This window comes from Mirounga leonina, unplaced genomic scaffold (genome assembly GCF_011800145.1).
Source record: "Mirounga leonina isolate KUSES-001 unplaced genomic scaffold, KU_Mleo_1.0 Mir_418, whole genome shotgun sequence".
NCBI classification, from domain to species: domain Eukaryota; kingdom Metazoa; phylum Chordata; class Mammalia; order Carnivora; family Phocidae; genus Mirounga; species Mirounga leonina.
Genome location: NW_023270739.1, coordinates 4,034,336 through 4,054,315, shown reverse-complemented (window position 1 = coordinate 4,054,315; position 19,980 = coordinate 4,034,336). Strand labels below are relative to the sequence as shown.

General features: G+C 44.9%; 1 protein-coding gene across 4 annotated transcripts in view; it reads left to right on the top strand.

Moving 5' to 3' along the window:
* XRCC6 (X-ray repair cross complementing 6) overlaps nt 1–19,980 on the top strand; it is a 47,326-nt gene that overhangs the window by 22,242 nt on the left and 5,104 nt on the right. For 2 of the 4 annotated variants that reach the window (XM_034987399.1, XM_034987400.1), the window contains 10 exons: nt 803–886; nt 3,787–3,899; nt 8,882–9,020; nt 9,284–9,538; nt 10,155–10,338; nt 13,193–13,379; nt 15,335–15,503; nt 16,215–16,376; nt 18,061–18,190; nt 18,855–18,955. In XM_034987399.1, coding sequence (XP_034843290.1) covers nt 811–886; nt 3,787–3,899; nt 8,882–9,020; nt 9,284–9,538; nt 10,155–10,338; nt 13,193–13,379; nt 15,335–15,503; nt 16,215–16,376; nt 18,061–18,190; nt 18,855–18,955 — 1,516 coding nt within the window. In that variant the 5' untranslated portion in view covers nt 803–810. Of the gene's footprint in view, nt 1–110; nt 181–802; nt 887–3,786; nt 3,900–8,881; nt 9,021–9,283; nt 9,539–10,154; nt 10,339–13,192; nt 13,380–15,334; nt 15,504–16,214; nt 16,377–18,060; nt 18,191–18,854; nt 18,956–19,980 lie in introns of those variants that run through there. The other 2 variants (XM_034987398.1, XM_034987401.1) reach the window with 2 other exon arrangements.

Here is a 19,980-nt window from a genome sequence, read left to right as displayed (position 1 = left end):
GGTTGGCTTAGTTCGGGACAGTTGCGGAAAGCGGGGGTGGAAGTGGGCGTGTCAACTTGAGGAGGAATGTGCGCACTATGCGTGATGACGTAAGGGACGTTGATTGGGAGCGAGAATTGGAGCCCGTGCGTGCGCGGCGCCCCGCCTTCTGTCCAAATTGATCTCTTCCTTGTGCCTAAGGTAGGGAGGTTGGGGCTGTTCGCTGTGTCCCTTGCTTTCCGGCCGGGGCTGGCCTCGACCTGCTTCGTTCACTTAGTCTTGCGCGTCCCTCTAGCCTCCCCGCGGGGCAGAGTCAGCACGAAGTGTGCAGACCCGCGGGGTACAGAGTTTCTGGTCCCCGTGCCCTCCGTGGGAGGTGGCACCTGGCCTTGAGGCCCGCCTGCAGTGAGACCCCTCGCTGGGCGTGGCTGGCGAGGAGTTGGGGGAGATTTGGGGGCGGGATGAGGTCCGCTAGAGGATCGAGTACTCTGGAGCAGGAATCCCGTAGGTTCAGATGGTGCCGGAGGCCAGACGGGACCTCCAGGTTGGGCTGCCCCAGCACCCGAGTCAGAGGGCCACCACCAGCCCTGAAGCGGCCCTTAAGGGATAGACGAGGTGAGGCTGCTGCTGGAATGATGCCCATGACCATATACTAATGCATCTCAATTACTGAGAGCTCTGGAGGCAGCAGGATCCAGCATCCACATTCCTCATCAGTAACCTCGAGACTTTAGGGCAGATCTCAAAGGAGCCTAAGAGTCGATATTTTTTAGGTTTAAATTTGCTTCTTCCTGATCATAACTTTCTTTCACCTGGTGAGCAGTGAACAATATGTCAGGTTGGGAGTCTTATTACAAAAACGAGGGCGATGAAGAAGAAGAACAAGAAGAGGGCCTTGAAGCAGGTGGTAAGTGCCTTTAATGTGTGCACTATTCTGTGTGTTAAGAAAGACTTTCCCGACTGTCTCTGCTGTGTAATGGCCTACCCTTCTCTCCCTAGAGAATCTCAAATGCTTTTATCCCTTTGAACTTTGCAGAGCTACCCAAGGCTCTTTTATTCAGGTCCTACTCTAGTCTATGGGACATTCCTAGTCTTAAACTTTCACTGTTACTGGTAGCTTGACATCTCTTGAGCTCCAGTAAATGACCCTGAACATTGGTATCCTTTGTCACCTTAGGTGGCTCAGGTAAGACCCTTCCTCACCCAGGAGGGTTGTTTTACTCATTGTAGGACCTCAGTATAAAAATGCCTTCACCCTACAGAAACTGTAGCAACCAAAGCGAAAACATGAGGAGCACAGTTACAAGACTCATTCTATCACCATGGAGGCGGGGGCAGGGACGCACTCTCAATGTTTGGAGTGTTATGTTCAGGCAAGGTAGTAACACAATAAAGGAAGAGAAATAAGGGGGTACATGTAATCTGCATACTGGTGAATTTAAGTCCTGGGTAAGAAAATTTTAAAGTGTTTTTACTAAAAGTGAGAAATAGGAAATATATAACATAAAAAAAGAGAAAATTTACTGTGATCTATATAATCTACCATCCTAACGCTACCTGCCAGCATTTTGCATATTTCCTTCATCAAAGGAAATTTCCTTCATCTTTCATTCTGATATTTCTTAATGTATGTCTGTTTTTCTTTGTATCTGATTTTTTATAGTTAATCATAGTGAATATATATTTTTTCATTTTAATTTGCACCAGTCTTCTTCCAAAAGGAATTTTAAACATATATACATAATTTTGTGTTCTGCCTTTTTTCCTTAATGTGTTATAGATATATTTTCCCATGTAACTACGTATATGTTGTCTTTATAACTCATTTTAAAGGTACCGTAATTTATTCAGTCTGCCTTCCATTGGACATTTTAGTTATTTTCAATTTCTTACTTTAATGAACAACATTGTGGAAAATTTTGTATAAGGAGTTTCCCATATCTTATGTTCTTTAGATTGCTAAAGAATTCACTGAATTCACTGGGATGCTAAAGAATTCACTGGGTCAAGGGGCGCCTGGGTGGCTCAGCCAGTTAAGCGGCTGCCTTCGGCTCAGGTCATGATCCCAGGGTCCTGGGATCGAGCCCCGCATCGGGCTCCCTGCTTGGCGGGAAGCCCCCTTCTCCCTCTGCCTGCCATTTCCCCTGCTTGTGCTCTCTCTCTCTCTGTCAAATAAATAAATAAAATATTAAAAAAAAAATTCCCCTGGGTCAAGATAGAATTTTTTATTAGGACTCTTGACCCATAATTGACATATTGTTTTACAGATGGGTAATTACATTTATTGTATTAGAAAGCAGCAGTGTGAAAAAAGGAGACAACCAGACATTTTATGTGTTTCTTTTTTATTTTTTTTAAGATTTTATTTATTTGACAGAGAGAGACACAGCAAGAGAGGGAACACAAGCAGGGGGAGTGGGAGAGGGAGAAGCAGGCTTCCAGCTTCCAGGAGCCCGATGTGGGGCTCGATTCCAGGACCCTGGGATCATGACCTGAGCCGAAGGCAGACGCTTAACGACTGAGCCACCCAGGCGCCCCTGTGTGTTTCTTTTTTTTTTTTTTTCCAAAGATTTTTTATTTATTTATTTGAGACAGAGAGAATGAGAGAGAGCAAGCACATGAGAGGGGGGAGGGTCAGAGGGAGAAGCAGACGCCCTGCCGAGCAGGGAGCCCGATGCGGGACTTGATCCAGGGACTCCGGGGTCATGACCTGAGCCGAAGGCAGTCGCTTAACCAACTGAGCCACCCAGGCACCCTGTTTATTTATTTATTTTATTTTTTATTTTTTTTGTGTGTGTGTGTTTCTTTTTTAAAGATTTTATTTATTTATTTGAGAGAGAACGGGAGAGAGAGAGAGAGAGCGTGTGTGCATGTGCATGGTGGGGGGAGGGCAGAGGGGGAGGGACACAGGGCTTGATCCTAGGACCTTGAGCTCATGACCTGAGCTGAAGGCAGATGCAACTGAGCCACCCAGGAGCCCCCATTTTATGTGTTTTTATAAAAAACTCAGCATTGCCTATGATAAGGAAAAAAGAACACCTGAATCTGATGAAGCCTCTCTAGGTCCTCAGTAGGAAAGACAGAGGATTGTGTCAATTTATGCCAAAAGAATGCAGTCAGCAAAATCCAGAAGGTGGAAAACTACATAACACAACATTCTGGTTCTTCAACAAATAAGTTATAAGACACAAAGACAGAGGGGGTATCTATAGATTAAGAGGCTTCAAAAACGAATTATTTTTTCTAAGTAGGCTCCATGCCCAACATGGAGCCCAACTTGGGGCTTGAACTCATGACCCTGAGATCAAGACCTGAGCTGAGATCAAGAGTTAGATGCTTAACTAACTGAGCCACCCAGGCGTCCCCAAAAACATTTTTTTAAGTCAAAACTAGTGTTTAGTAATGTTCACTTAAATGATAAACTATAAAAGAAATAAGGAAATGATTATTAAAAGTCAGGATAGTGGTGGGGCACCTGGGTGGCTCAGTCGGTTAAGCGACTGCCTTCGGCTCAGGTCATGATCCTGGAGTCCCAGGATCGAGTCCCGCATCGGGCTCCCTGCTCGGCAGGGAGTCTGCTTCTCCCTCTGACCCTCCCCCTCTCATGCTCTCTGTCTCCCATTCTCTCTCTCAGATAAATAAATAAAAAAACCTTAAAAAAAAAAAAAAAAAGTCAGGATAGTGGTTACCCTTGGGAGGAGGGTGGGCATTGTAATGGGCTTTTTTCTGTTTGTTTTATATGAATAATAAGCATGATAAATATGAACACAAGGGCAAACATTTTCTTCTATTTTTTTTCCCCCATAGGAGAATATACATATTCGGGAAGAGATAGTTTGATTTTTTTGGTTGATGGTTCTAGGGCCATGTTTGAATCTCAGGGTGAAGTTGAACTGACTCCTTTTGACATGAGCATCCAGGTAAGACTACCTTCTATTTAATTAAAAAAAAGAAAGAAGGAGAAAAAGAAAAAAGTATTAACACCACTCTAAAAATTATGGACTCTTTGAAAAATTTGTTTGTGAATGATCAATGTTGGTTGGCCTCCCAGGATTGCTACCTATATTCTGAGCTGAAAAAAAGGTAGCAGTGCTGGAGAACAGGCCCATTTTATTCTGTGTTTGAACTTCAGACCCTAGGAATACATTGCTCCCACTTTCTGCGTTAGCCCGGATGGTACAGAAGGGCTTCTCCTTCCATAGAGATGTGCGTGTGAAGGAAGAAAGGAAGTTCCAGTAGTTAAGGTGTCAAAATGAGTCCTCTTGTAATTGGTATTTAGAAGTTGAGTATTACCTGTGGTTGAAAAAAGGTTACAACAAAAAAGCCTCATTTAAAAATGGGCATAGAATTTGAATGTACATTTCTCTAGAGATCTACAGATGGCCAAGAAGCCCACAAAAGGATGTACAACATCTGTAGTCATTAGAGAAAAGCAAATCAAAACCACAGTGAGGTATCACAACCCACTAGCATGGCTATATTTTAGAGGGGAAAAAAAAAAAGGATACTAAGAAGCATTGGCAGGGATGCGGAGAAATTGGAAACCTACATTGCTGGTGGGAATGTGAGATGGATTGGCTACTGTGAAAAACAGAGTGGCAGTTCCTCAAAGAGTTAAACATAGAATTCTCATATGACCCAGCAATCCCTCTCCCAGCTAAATACCCAATAGAGTAAAAAACAGGGACTCAAGACCTGATTCTGTCACTTACAAACTATATGCTGTCAGAAGAGTTGCTGAACCTTTTGGTATCTATTTCCTCATCTGTATAATGGAGAGAATAATAGTACCTCCCACATCAAGGAGTAAATATTTTGTTTTGTTCTGTTTTTTTTTTTTAAAGATTTATTTATTTAAGGGGCGCCTGGTGGCTCAGTTGTTAAGCATCTGCCTTCGGCTCAGGTCATGATCTCAGGGTCCTGGGATTGAGCCCCACGTTGGGCTCCCTGCTCCGCGGGAAGCCTGCTTCTCCCTCTCCCATTCCCCCTGCTTGTGTTCCCTCTCTCACTGTGTCTCTCTCTGTCAAATAAATAAAATCTTAAAAAAAAAAAAAAGGATTTATTGAAGAGAGAGAGTGTGAACAGGGGGAGGGGCAGGGAGGGGTAGAGAATCTCAAGCAGACTCCCCGCTGAGCGAGTAGCCCAATGTGGGGTTTGATTTCACGACTCTGCGATCACGACCTGAGCCAAAACCAAGAGTCTGACGCTCAACCAACTGTGCCACCCAGGCGCCCCAATATTTTGTTTTTTGAATTGAGGTATAGTTTACATAACATGAGATGAACCATTTCAAGGTAACAATTCAAAGGTTTTAGTCACTCATAATGTTGTGTACACCACCTCTATCTCATTCCTGAACATTTTGAGTGGATAAACAAAAGGTATATTCATGCAGTGGAATATTTCTCAGCCATAAAAAGGAATGACGTATTGATACCACAAGGTGAATGAACCTTGAAAACATTATGTTAAGTGAAAGAAGCCAGACAAAAGGTCACATGGTTTTTGGTTACATTTAAATGAAATAAAGAATACATAATCCATGGAGAATGTAAGTTAGTGGTTACCAGGAGTGGGGATGGGGACAGAAGAATGGGGGGAGCAGCTGCTTAATGGTAAGAGTGGTGTCTGCTTTTGGGGTGATGAAATTGTTTCAGAACTAGATAGTGGTGGTGGTTGCCCAGCATTGTGAATGTATTAAATACCACTGAATTACTCATTTTAAAATGGTTAATTTGGGGGGCGCCTGGGTGGCTCAGTCGTTAAGCGTCTGCCTTCGGCTCAGGTCTTGATCCCAGGGTCCTGGGATCGAGCCCCGCATCAGGCTCCCTGCTCCACGGGGAAGCCTGCTTCTCCCTCTCCCACTCCCCCTACTTGTGTTCCCTCTCTCACTGTGTCTCTCTCTGTCAAATAAATAAATAAAATCTTTAAAAATAATAATAAATAAAATAAAATGGTTAATTTGGGGGCTCCTGGCTGGCTGTCAGTAGAGCATGAGACCCTTGATTTTGGGGTTGTGAGTTCAAGTCTTACACTGGGTATGGAGCCTATTTAAAAATAAAATAAAAATGGTTAATTTTGTTATGTGAAGTCCACCTCCAGAAGATTACCATTTCTTTATAGAGAGGAATTATAAATTATGAAGACTTATCATATATATTATGTTTTATATTTTTAGTTTGGAACCAAACAGAAGCTTCTGATGTTCTGATTTGTATATAAACAGTTCTTGTGGTTGGCAAATCAGAATATCTTGCATCTAGAAAAAGAATTAGAATAGGCCTTAACTTTATTTTATTTATTTATTTATTTTTAAAGTTTTATTTATTTATTTGACGGAGAGAGAGACAGCGAGAGAGGGAACACAAGCAGGGGGAGTGGAAGAGGGAGAAGCAGGCTTCCCACAGAGCAGGGAGCCCGATGTGGGGCTCGATCCCAGGACCCTGGGATCATGACCTGAGCCGAAGGCAGATGCTTAACGACTGAGCCACCCAGGCGCCCCAGTCCTTAACTTTAAAGCAGTGGTTTTCAGAATCATCTGTAGGACTTGTTAGCACAGATGCAGAGCCTTACCCCAGAATCAGAATTTCTGGTTCTATTAGGTCTAGAGCTGGGACCAAGAATTTGCATTTCCAGCAAGTTCCCAGATGATGCTGCTGTTGCTAGTTTGGAGATCACTTTTTGAGGATCACTGCTTTAACCTTCTTCAGATTGTGACCCTCTTTGAGCATGTGAGAGCAGGAACACAGATGTTCCTGCTCTCACTATCTCTCTCTGTCAAAAAAAAAAGAAGGATGTGGCAAAAGCTATGTACCCTATCTCCAAAAAGATACACTCACACTTCTACGTGTAATTTCAGAGGGTTCTTAGAACCCTCAATGCCTAAAGAACCCAGAAGAAAATGTAGTATTATGTAGCAACTAAGTGAGACATTCACAGATGAGTATAATGTATTTGATAAGCAATGAAAAAACATTTTCTCAAAAAAAAAAAATTTTTTTTTTTTTGTATTTTTAATTCTTAGAACTTAAAAGAAGCCCTCACCAAATTTTTGTAAATGTTTAGAGACTACTCAAAGTAGATTAAAAGTTGGGATGAGGGGCGCCTGGGTGGCTCAGTCGCTGAGAGCCTGCCTTCAGCCTGGGACATCATATCGAGCCCCGCATCAGGCTCCCTGCTCAGCGGGAAGCCTGCTTCTCCCTCTCCCACTCCCCCTGCTTGTGTTCCTGCTCTCATTACCTCTCTCTCTGTCAAAAAAAGAGAAAGTTGTGGGAATGAAAAGTACAGCAGAAGGAATATAGTCAGTGGTATGGTAATAGCTTTATATGGTGACAGATGGGAGCTACACATGTGGCAAGCACAGCATCATGCATAGACTTGTTAGATCGCTGTGTTGTACACCGGCCACTAAGGTAACGTTGTGTTATAACTATACTTCAGGGCGCCTGGGTGGCTCAGATGGTTAAGCATCTGCCTTCGGCTCAGGTCATGATCCCAGGGTCCTGGGATCGAGTCCCGCATCGGGCTCTCTGCTCAGCGGGGAGCCTGCTTCTCCCTCTGCCTCTCTCTCTGTCTCTCATAAATAAATAAATAAAAATCTTTAAAAAAAAAAATAACTATACTTCAATAACGGAAAAGGGTAGATTAAAATACTTGTAGAAATAACTACTTGCCATGCAGATTATTGTCGATGAGTAGACATACATGAAGTTCTGCATTTAAGGAGAGAATTACTGTTGAGGGAGGCTGGGTAGAGTCTCAGACTCTAGAGTCTGAGAATTACTGTTGAGGGAGGCTGGGTAGAGTCTCAGATCTCCGTGACACAGGTTGGCATTTTCCCTGTTCTTTTAAATGGGCACTTAATCTTACTGCTTCTTTTTTTTTTTTTTTAAGATTTTTATTTATTTATTCATGAGAGACAGAGAGAGAGAGGCAGAGGGAGAAGCGGGCTCCCAAGGAGCAGGGAGCCCGATGTGGGACTCGATCCCAGGACCCTGGGATCATGACCTGAGCCGAAGGCAGACGCTTAACCATCTGAGCCACCCAGGCGCCCATCTTACTGCTTCTTTATAGCGGATGTCAAACATTTGTTTTTCTCCACTGAGTGTGAAATGAAAGAATAAAATGAAGCCAGGGGGACAGGGTGGGAGGTGTCAACCATGGTTGCATTATTTCTCAGCTTTGTAGATTCAGAAACTGGATGTTGTCAGTACCCTCCAGAATTAAGTAGGTCACAGGACTGAGCAGCTCTTAGGAGACACTGATTTACCAGATGCTAACATTAGTTTAAATGGGTAGACAGGACTTTCCTGGAATACTGGCATCATTAATTGTGTAATTAAGCAAATTTTATTCTAAAAGATGCTGTTAGGGAAAAAAAAGATGCTGTTAGCAGTTACGGACTTATTTTTGGGTCACATCTACTTATTGTTAGCTAAAACCTTTCACATACATAATTATTTTACATATGTACGTTCTGTTTCTTGGTCTCAAGCTGCTTGAGGGAAGATCAGGTGGCCTCTACAAACTCAGACAATTAAGTAAATGACATCAGTGGGATTCAATCCAGGTTTTTGATTCCCATACTGGGCTGTTTTTCCCTCTTATAGCAGAATTTCCTCTCTGACTAATATGTGTTTTTAATTCTCTGTTTTCTTATCGTAGGAACTACTTATACTACTGTTATATACTTAACACACTCTGCCTTTTGTTATAGCATAATATATATGCCTGTCCCTCTTGCTGATTCATGACTTTCCTGAAGGTAGGGGTCATGCCTTAATCTAATGCCATGTACAGATTCAGCAAATATATTAAGCACCTACTATGTGCCAGGCACTTATGGAGTTTAAATTTAATGGCAAGTTAAATATTAATTGCATTTTTGTTTTGATTTTGTCAGTGTATCCACAGTGTGTATACCAATAAGATCATAAGCAGTGATCAAGATCTCTTGGCAGTGGTGTTCTATGGTACTGAGAAGGATAAAAATTCAGTGAATTTCAAAAATATTTACGTCTTACAGGAGTTGGATAATCCAGGTCAGTAGAGGTGTAAGATCAGCTTTTCCCTTACATTGGAAGGTCACTACCCTGAACAAAGAAGGATGTGGAGAAGGAAGTAGATGGCATCTTGACTAAGAGTATGCTTTCCTGCACAGGAGGGTTCTTCCTGGGATGTGGACTTTATGGGTTGAACACTTTTGGGGTGAGAACGGGACCTCGGCTCTTCTGTTAGCCTGATAAATGCGGCACTGACTCTGTTCTGATTTTTCTGCCTGCTTGACTTCCCTGTCTCTGATCAGGTGCTAAACGAGTGCTTGAGCTTGACCAGTTTAAAGGGGAGCAGGGGAAAAAACATTTCCAAGACCTGATTGGCCATGGATCTGACTACTCACTAAGTGAAGTGCTGTGGGTCTGTGCCAACCTGTTTAGCGATGTCCAGGTCAAGATGAGCCATAAGAGGATCATGCTGTTCACCAATGAAGATGACCCCCATGGCAATGACAGTGCCAAAGCCAGCCGGGCCAGGACCAAAGCTGGGGATCTCCGTGACACAGGTTGGCATTTTCCCTGTTCTTTTAAATGGGCACTTAATCTTACTGCTTCTTTATAGCGGATGTCAAACATTTGTTTTTCTCCACTGAGTGTGAAATGAAAGAATAAAATGAAGCCAGGGGGAGATACCTGTGTAATATTCCTACTGAAAATGATGAGGCCATTCACTTTCTCTCTTTTTTAAAAAGACTTATTTATTTTAGAGAGAGGAGCGTGCGCATGAGCAGGGGGAGGGGCAGAGAGAAGGAGAGAGAGACGCACACTCCCTGCTGAGTGTGGAGCCTGCCTCGGGGCTCAGTCTCATAACCCTGAGATCATGACCCGAGCTGAAATCAAGAGTTGAACGTTTAACCAAAGGCCATTCGCTTTCTGAAGGGCTCTACCCTGCGTGGTGGCTGGCTCAGTCAGTAGAGCATTCAACTTTTGATCCTGGGGTTGGGAGTTTGAGCCCCACATTGGGTGCAGAGCCTATTGAATAAGTTGTCCTTATAGCAGCTCATTCCCTTAGCCATTCTGTACATCCCGAAAATGTTAATAATCCATCTATTTCTTTGCATATTTGGGCTTAACTGAAAAAAATTCTCGCTTGCCGAAAATCGTTTGTTTTCCTTGCCCCAGGTATCTTCCTGGACTTGATGCACCTGAGGAAACGTGGGGGCTTTGACATATCCTTGTTTTACCGAGATATCATCAGCACAGCCGAGGATGAGGATCTAGGGGTTCACTTTGAGGAATCCAGCAAACTGGAAGACCTGTTGAGGAAGGTTCGTGCCAAGGAGACCAGGAAGCGCGTGCTCTGCAGGTGTGCTCTGAACCTGGGCCAGCCTCCCACAAGTGCCCTACCTGATCGTAAGCACCGGGCTGCTTTGAGAGAGCTTCCCTGGCCACTTACCCTCAGTGCCTCGCTTTGTGCCTCACTGAAAACTTGCTTTATTTCAGCCTAGCATATTTGCATATCTGCTTCTCTTCCTCTGGCAAGAGCTGGTAGGCTAGCTCTCCAGAATAACACGGGTCTCCACTTCATTGGGGTAAACAGCTGGGGCCTACTGCTGTCCTCAGATGCAGTCACTAGTATGTCATCTGCTTGCTCCTCCGTAAATTGTGGGTAACAGTAATACTGGTATGGAGCAAAAACTTAGTGGGTGCTAGTTATTGTCACTGGTGTTGAGTTATTCTGATTTCTCATAAACTTGAGACCAACAGGAACCAGCTTGTTAAATTACTTTCTCTTATAGAGCTTTGCCCTTAGAGTCCCAAGGGCTCTCCCGTTCTGCTTTCTAAAGGTCACATCAGGCTTTCATTTTATTTTTTTAAATTTATTTTTATTTATTTATTTATTTATTTATTTATTTATTTAAAGATTTTATTTGACAGAGACACAGCGAAAGAGGGGACACAAGCAGAGGGAGTGGGAGAGGGAGAAGCAGGCTCTCCGCCGAGCAGGGAGCCGGACGTGGGGCTCGATCCCAGGACCCCGGGACCATGACCTGAGCTGAAGGCAGACGCTTAACAACTGAGCCACCCAGGCGCCCCTATTTTTATTTATTTTTTCAAAGATTTTATTTATTGGGGCGCCTGGGTGGCTCAGTTGGTTTAAGCATCTGCCTTCAGCTCAGGTCATGATCCCGGGGTCCTGGGATCGAGCCCCACGTCCAGCTCCCTGCTCGGCGGAGAGCCTGCTTCTCCCTCTCCCTCTGCCTGCCTCTCTGCCTACTTGTGCTCTCTCTCTCTCTGTCAAATAAATAAAATCTTAAAAAAAAAAAGATTTTATTTATTTATCAGAGAGAGAGGTCACAAAGCAGGGGGAGCGGCAGGCAGAGGGAGAGGGAGAAGCAGGCTCCCTGTGGAGCAGAGAGCCCAACACGGGACTGGATCCCAGGACCCCGGGACCATGACCCGAGCTGAAGGCAGACACTTAACCAACTGAGCCACCTAGGCGTCCCAGGCTTTCATTTTAGACTAGGTTCCTCAACATAGGGAAATATGACCATCGGTAGTTTTTGAGCAGTTTTCAAGAGATTACTGACAATTCTACTAGAAAGCCCATGAAATGATTTTAGGGAAACCACACACCAGCCCATTGCTACAGCTGTAGTTTGGCTGTTGGCTCTCCTTTCCCCCTTAGGAATGATTTCTTTTTCTTCACACAAACACCCTGGCATCTCTCCTCCTTCCTGAAATAATGGAGTATTGTTACTACAGTTTGGAAATGTAGCACACATTTTGGTGGGGATGGCAGAGAGGGTAAAATAGTGGTTAAATGTAGGTCCTGGAGTCAGGTTGGCTTGGATTGTAGTCCTGGTCCTTCTGCTGGGCATCCTGGGGCAAGTCATGTAACTTCTCTGGACCTCAGTAAAATGGGGGCAAAAATGGTCCCTCCTCACAGGACGGCTGTATTGAGATAACCCAGGCATAGCGCATGGCGCATGGTAATTATTTACAAATGTTAGCTGCTAGTGTTATTCTGTGGAAGAGTTGTTACAGGATACTTGAGAGGAATAATAAATTGGAACTGTTTGAGAACTAATAATGCCTTAGCTTAAAAAATGATTAATGTTCCCACTATAATCAAATAATGGAATTATTGTATTGCATGGTTATTGTATGCCAGGCACTGTCCTGAGTTCTTTGTTAACATACTAATTTATATCTTTTTTAAGATTTTATTTATTTGAGAGAGATGGAGCGAGAGAGAGAGAGAGTACCAGCAGGGGGAACAGCATGCAGAGGGAGAGGGAGAAGCAGGCTCCCCGCTAAGCAGGGGGAGCCCGATGTGGGGCTCGATCCCAGGACACTGAGATCATGAACTGAGCCGAAGGCAGACGCTTAATGACTGAGCCACCCAGACGCCCTTTTTTTTTTTTTATAAAAGATTTTATTTATTTATTTGAGAGAAAGAATGAGACAGAGAGAGAGAGCACGAGATGGGGGAGGGTCAGAGGGAGAAGCAGGTTCCCCGCCGAGCAGGGAGCCCGATGCGGAACTCGATCCCGGGACTCCAGGATCATGACCTGAGCCGAAGGCAGTCGCCCAACCAACTGAGCCACCCAGGCGCCCCGCCCCTTTTTTTTTTAAAGAGAGAAAGAGAACATGTGTGCACATGGCGGGGGAGGGACAGAGGAAGACAGAGAGAGAATCTTTTTTTTTTTTCCCCCCGATTTATTTGTTTTAGAGAGAGAGCGTGGCGGGGGGGGGGCAGAGGGAGAGGGAGAGAGAATCTTTTTGTTTGTTTGTTCTAGAGAGAGAGCATCGGGGCGGGGGGAGAGAGGGAGAGAAGCAGACTGCCCGCTGAGTGCAGAACCCAGTGTGGGGCTTGATCTCACATCCCCCAACCCTGAGATCGATGACCTGAGCTGAAATCAAAAGTTGGATGCTTAACCGACTGAGCTACCCAGGCACCCCAAAACAATCATTATTATTTTTATTACAGTACACTCTTCATCATTATTTTAAGTAGTTAACAGTATATTCTGAAACAAATTTTTGTGGTATAGACCCTGAGATAGTATTATAGCAAACTCTATTATTAAAACTGTTATATTTATATTCGAGAAATTTGGATTATGGAGAGAATAAAATAAGGCTTGGGTGCCACAAAAGAATTTTAGCTAGGAAAGCATAATCTTTCCATGGTTTTTTGTTTTTCTCTCCCCCAGGTTGAAGCTTAAGCTCAGCAAAGATATAGCACTCACTGTCGGCATGTATAATATGGTCCAGAAGGCTGTCAAACCTCCTCCTGTGAGGCTTTATCGGGAAACCAATGAACCAGTGAAATCCAAGACCCGGACGTTTAATGTAAATACGGGCAGTTTGCTTCTGCCTAACGACACCAAGAGGTCTCAGGTAGGCCTACCTTCTTACTGAATTTTGTCCCATTGAAGAGTTAACAGGGAGGGAGACCTTGATTTAGCCTAACCAGTTAAATACCTTTCTGTGTGCATCTTTGTAGCTAAGCTGTTAAAACACAAAGCCATTCCTCTTTGGAACTCTGGCATCTAGATGTTTTGTTTTAAAGATTTTATTTATTTATTTGAGAGACAGAGAGAGAGAGAGACAGCAGGAGCAGGGGGAGGGGCAGAGGGAGAGGGAGAAGCAGACTCCCCGCTGAGCAGGGAGCCCAACAAAGGGCTTGATTCCAGGACCCTGGGATCATGACCTGAGCCAAAGGCAGATCCTTAACCGACTGAGCCACCCAAGCACCCCGATCATTTTTTTTTTTTTTTAAGATTTTATTTTTAAGTAATCTCTACAGGCAACGTAGAGCTTGAATTTACAACCCCGAGATTAAGAGTTGCATGCTTCTCCAGCTGAGCCAGCCAGGTGCCCCAGCATCTAGATCGTTGATACTTTGACAGCTAGAAAGTTGGAACCAGTGTTTGAAAAAAATGTCAGTGGAAACTTTAGCCCTTGATCACTCTTTGCATTCTGCTCTAACAGTCGAATTCCTTGCTTGGGTACAGTAGCAGAAAATGCTTTATAGTTTGTTTTTTTTTTTAAAGATTTATTTATTTGACAGAGAGAGACACAGCGAGAGAGAGAGCACAAGCAGGGGGAGTGGGAGAGGGAGAAGCAGGCTTCCCGCGGAGCAGGGAGCCCAGTGCGGGGCTCGATCCCAGAACCCTGGGATCATAACCTGAGCCGAAGGCAGACGCTTAACAACTGAGCCACCCAGGCGCCCTGAAAATGCTTTATAGTTAACTAGGGAGATGGGCTAGGGAAAGTGTGTTAGGTGTGAAGTGCACTTTATTTTAGGGAGAGTTTTTTTTTTTCCCCAAACCAAATTTTTTCCTGTGCTTTGAAATGATACACATGTGCCTTTCTTAATCTGAAGGACAGACTAAGAATGCAGAACATTATCTTTCTTCATTCTCTCACCTTTGTTCAATCTGTGGAAGGATTGGATATCTGAAATTAAAATCAAATGAGTCATCCTTTTAATTAATGCAAAATGTGGGAGAGAATCTGAGATTTTTTTGCATAAGTTCAGGACCTAGAAGGATCAACTAAGTGGCTAAAATTAAATATTATTTTGATTCAACCCATGAGATATTTTTTAGAGCACAAATCTCAAGCCAGAGTGTTTTGCTCTACTTTCTGAAGGAGAAGACAAGAAATTTCCTCTTCCATTTTGGAAGTAACTCGTTATCCACGTTGGTTTATTCATAGGTAGTAGCTCTTCTGGTCATGGAGTTTCTTTCGTGATCCAGTATGCCTTCGAAAAAACTTGAGGGCTCTGTTTTGTTGATTAAACTCAAATTGGACTCTTGCTAAGTTCTGTTGACAGTCGTATATCTATGACCACAGTGCAAAATTAAAGTTTGAAAGTAATACTTAATGTGCGTGTTTTCTCAGACCTACCACAGTACCTGACATGTGTCCTCTTGATAAATAGGCGTGTTTTGAGCTTCCTTTGTGGGTCAGGGATGATGCTGAGGGTTCGAATAAGTGCCTGAAGAGAATGGCCTTCAGCACCAGAGAGCTGGTGGTTTAAAGCCCAATTCAATTATGTAATCTGGAGCAAGTTACCAACCATCAAGACTCAGTTCACTCATCTGTAAAACAGTTTTTAACATCTATCGCCTAGGCTGGACACACAAGATAAATTGGATGACGAATATAAGGTGCCTGGCAAGCACTCAGTAAATGTTCATTCCCCACGGTAGGAGGAAGATGCCCTTGGTGAGCCATCTTCCTGTTCCTTAGAAGAAAGCTGATTTTAACTTGCTAGGGTCGTGTGGCAATCACTTTGCATCTCCATGTAGCCTGTGTACATGGCCCTCATGTTCCCCTTCCTTTAGAACTATGGGAGTCGTCAGATTGTACTAGAGAAAGAGGAAACAGAAGAGCTGAAACGCTTTGATGAACCAGGTTTGATTCTCATCGGTTTCAAGCCCTTGATATTGCTGAAGAAGCACCATTACCTGAGGCCCTCCCTGTTCGTGTACCCCGAAGAGTCCCTGGTGAATGGTATGTGGTGTAGACTGAGGGTAAATGAATGAGTAACAGAAGGTAGTTCTGCTTGGAACCTGGATAGGATGTACGTATTAAGGGGGTATTTTGAAAGTTTTTCATGCTCAGATAAGTTTTGGAAATTCGGGACTAAACAAAATTAGAGATTTCTTTAGGACCTATAATACACTGATACGCATTGTAAACATCCAGGAGGGGATATGGAATTAGAATTTTTAAAACTTACTTCCTCTGGAAGTCTTTCTTTGAGGCATCAGATAGAGAATTAAAAAGAAAAGAAAAACCCAGTTTGTTCCCTAGTGTTGGCAATTAAAGATGCTATGAACTAGGTCATTGTGTTTGTCCAGACCTATATTCCTCTGTGCTATAGCTAATGAACCCCTGGATTTGACCTGGTTGGCTTTTATGAGTAACTGGGGCTTATATCATTAGTCTAAAGATAGTAAAAGTGAACTAATATTAATAATTCACACTGAAATGGAGTGTTTGAGGCATCTGATCTCTCATTGCTTTCCTTTCTCTTCCTTTCTGCACCTCTGCTGTCCCCACTTTCCCTTCAGCTCTGGGCTCATCACACCTTACCTAATGAAGTATCATAAGCCCTTTTAAGAAAATGGAAGAGAAATTGTAAGCTTATAACATGGGCTAAGAGGGAAACGAGGAGGAGATATCTTTAGGATGCAGACTCCTGGGATGTTTGTTTTCCAGGGAGCTCAACCCTGTTCAGTGCTCTCCTCACCAAGTGTCTGGAGAAGGAAGTCATGGCAGTGTGCAGATACACCCCCCGTCGGAACATCCCTCCTTATTTTGTGGCCTTGTTGCCACAGGAAGAGGAGCTAGATGAGCAGAAAATTCAGGTGACTCCCCCAGGTATGTGGAAGAGATCTTTTCAGTGCTTCTGAACCTTGTTCAGACTTTGTAATCCCTCATAGGATCCCAACTCAGACCTGCTGAACCAGAGTCTCCAGGAATGGGGTCTGGAAAAGGTGTATTTTTAGGGTTTCACAGGTGGATTTGATGCAGAGCCAGGTAAAGCTGCCAAATATGGTTGTGCAGTGCACAGCATGTGCAACTGTACCAGGCAGCTCTGCAGCCATGATTGAGCGTTGGCTGCTTAGGGACTGTTTGCAGGTTACTGACAAAGTTTATGGCTCAACTGCTGGCAGCTTTACTAAAAGCCATTGTTAGCACCTTTGCAATGTTTAACATTTGGTTTATCCTCTGTATACACCAAGGCAATGAGGTGTAGCAGAAAGACCATGGGTTTTGAAGTCAGACTTGACTTATTCTTATGTGTGGGAAAGTTTACTTTCTTTTTTTTTTTTTTTAAGATTTTATTCATTTGAAAGAGAGAGAATGAGAGAGAGAGAGAGAGAGCACATGAGAGGGGGGAGGGTCAGGGAGAAGCAGACTCCCTGCTGAACAGGGAGCCCGATGCGGGACTCGATCCAGGGACTCCAAGATCATGACCTGAGCCGAAGGCAGTCGCTTAACCAACTGAGCCACCCAGGCGCCCCGAAAGTTTACTTTCTTTTGTTTCAGGCCCACCTCTGCCACTTGTTACCTGGCCGACTTGGGCAAATAATTTAACCTGTCTCCTTATATTCCTTATCTGCAAAGATGAGAATTCTGGAACACCTTACTCTTAAGGTTGTATAAGTGACTAGTACAAAGTAGCCAAGAGATGGTAGGTAGTCTTCTTTCTTCCTTAGCCATGCTAATAAAAATGAACTATAAAGTAACTCTTTGAAAATGTTATATTTGTAACCCTGGTGATCAGACGGCTGAGGAATAGCTTTGTATGTCACTTAGTAAGCTCTTGTCTCTCAGCTCCAAATTCCTCCTATTACGCTCTGTGCTGCTGAGGCTGACACTCTCCAAACCCAGTTTCCTCCTTTGCCAGCCGACTGTCTGTAGGCTGTGTCAGTACTGGGTGCTCAAGGGAGACCGTAGGGCAGAGGAGAGCAAAGGGACTTGCTCCTTCCACTTACTCAGCGCTGTTGGCTTTGCGAGCAAGGGCCCTTCACCTGGCAGCAGCCGTTGGTTCCAGTCTAGGTTTTTGACTCTCTTAGAACCTGGAACAAGAGCAGCCGGATAACCCTTCCTCTTTCCTTTGAGCGTGGGGTGGGGATGGGGGAACCGAGGGGAGAGGCTGGAGCTCGGAGGGCCCCATGGAGCTGGGACTCAGCCCTCCAGGGAGGCGCCGCTGCCCAGCTGGCTCTGGGGAGTCAAGAAAGCTGGAGGCTGGAACCAACTGTTCCAGGCAGGTGAAGGGCCCTGACAGAGAGCGATGGCTGGGGCAAGGCCGGCAGGGACGGGACGGCCCGGGAAGGAGTACTCCTGCCTCCCTCTCTGCTCTGCAGGCCCCAGAGGGAGTCGGTCAGGCAGATGCTCACAGGAATCAGCTGATAAAGGAGAAGCAGGGTTGGCAGGGTCCCAGCCCCAGCATCACAGGTCTAGAAGGGCGAATTTGGAGTTGAGAGGCAAATGACAACTCGGTAACTGAAACCTTTTGTGAAGTCAAATCTCAGAAAATTTTACCTCCCTTCTTCAGGCTTCCAGCTTGTCTTCTTACCCTACGCTGATGATAAACGGAAGGTGCCCTTTACCGAAAAAGTCATGGCGAACCCAGAGCAGATAGACAAGATGAAGGCTATTGTTCAGAAGCTCCGTTTCAACTACAGGTGAGTAGTGGGTCCACCTCAGGCTTTCTTCTGGAACTGTCTCCTGAGGTGAGAGGATTCTTTTACTCTCAGCTGCTGCTGAGCGTGGGGAGAAAGAGTGTTTGGGTTCTTTCTCTCCCCATGTCGCACCTTCTCTCCTTTGTCGTGTTTTCGTACTTCACGGCCCTGCCTCCTCCATGTCTCTCTCTGCCCACTGCTTCTCGTGACAGACAGATGGGCAGGTGTTTGCTTCTAAATTAGCTTTTGGATTCCCAATAAATTGAAAATTGGAGAGAGAAAAGTTGACTCAAGAGACAAGATTCCCCACTGTTTGATTTGGGCTGTTTTCCTCAGCCGACCCCGGGCCTGTGCTGCCTCAGTCAGGTTTATTTATTTATTTATTTTTTAAAAAGATTTTATTTATTTGACACAGAGAGAGTGCCAGCGAGAGAGGGAACACAGGCAGGGGGAGTGGGAGAGGGAGAAGCAGGCTTCCCGCGGAGCAGGGAGCCCGATGCGGGGCTCGATCCCAGGACCCTGGGATCATGACCTGAGCCGAAGGCAGAAGCTCAACGACTGAGCCACCCAGGTGCCCCCAGTCGGGTTTATTTAATAATTTTATTCATTTATTTTTTAAATGTTCCGTTGTTTCAGTGTATTTATGCTACTATGATTGTTTTACTAGAAGTGACAGCTTCGAGAACCCAGTGCTGCAGCAACACTTCAGGAACCTGGAGGCGCTGGCTTTGGACCTCATGGAGCCCGAGCAAGCGGTGGATCTGACACGTAAGAAGGCTGTGGCGCAGCTCGGTGGTTCTTTCCGCGGGAGCTTTTCGTAACAGCCCCACTCTGGACCAGAAAGGTGGATGCATGTCCTAGCACCCTCTAAAGATTTAACCTCCTTGTTCCAGCCGTGTCCGAGAGATTTTCTAGTCCAGCGTAGACCACCTCGGAGCAGATTTGGCTGGTTCTGTCGTGAGAGGAGAGCAAAGTGCCAGGCTTCTGAGACCTGCCTTTGAATGAGGCGGCCACCTCATGACTACATGTTGGTAAAAGTAAAAAAAGTAATGATAATCTGTAACATTTATTGAGCGCTCACTGTGTCCCAGGCACTGTTGTCCTATATGTTGTTGACTCATTTAATTCTCGTAACTACGAGGTAGGCGCTGCTGTCGGCCTTGTTTTCTAGAGAAGGGAGTGATGTGCCGAGGCACGAAGTGGTGAGCGGTGGATCTAGGTTTAGAATCCAGGGAGTCTGGCCTGGAGCCCGTGCTCGGCACCACGGTGCAGACTGCGTGCTCTACCTGAGAAGATCCACCTCGTTACCCAGCATCGGGGAGATGCGCCTGGCCTCCCTCGGTCGAGCTCTGAGCTCGCTACCTGGCCCTTTCTTGACTGTGATTCTCTTACATATTTCACGAGAGCACATGCGCAGTTTAGTGATGTCAGTAAACACCCAGCAGGAAACAGATGGGACTTAATGAGGGCTCTTGACAGAGGTTGAAAAGATCCGAGCAATTAGTGTGGCCTGCTCAGCTCTGCAGTTATTAATGATCTCTCTTACGCTAGACCAAGCAGCCCCGCACGAGCGCTGTAAGAGCTGGTATACCTGTGCTGCGGATCCGGCGGGAGGGCAGGGCTGGGGTGACGCGGCCTGTCTTTCTTGGTGGCCTTTAGCGAATCAGGAAGTTAAGTGGCCTGGTCTCCAGCAAGGTGGTGAAGGACTCGGGCTTCGGAAACAGCTGATACAGATTTGAATCCCAGCTTTGCCACATACTTGATTAGCCTTGGGATCTCATTAATCTCCCTGA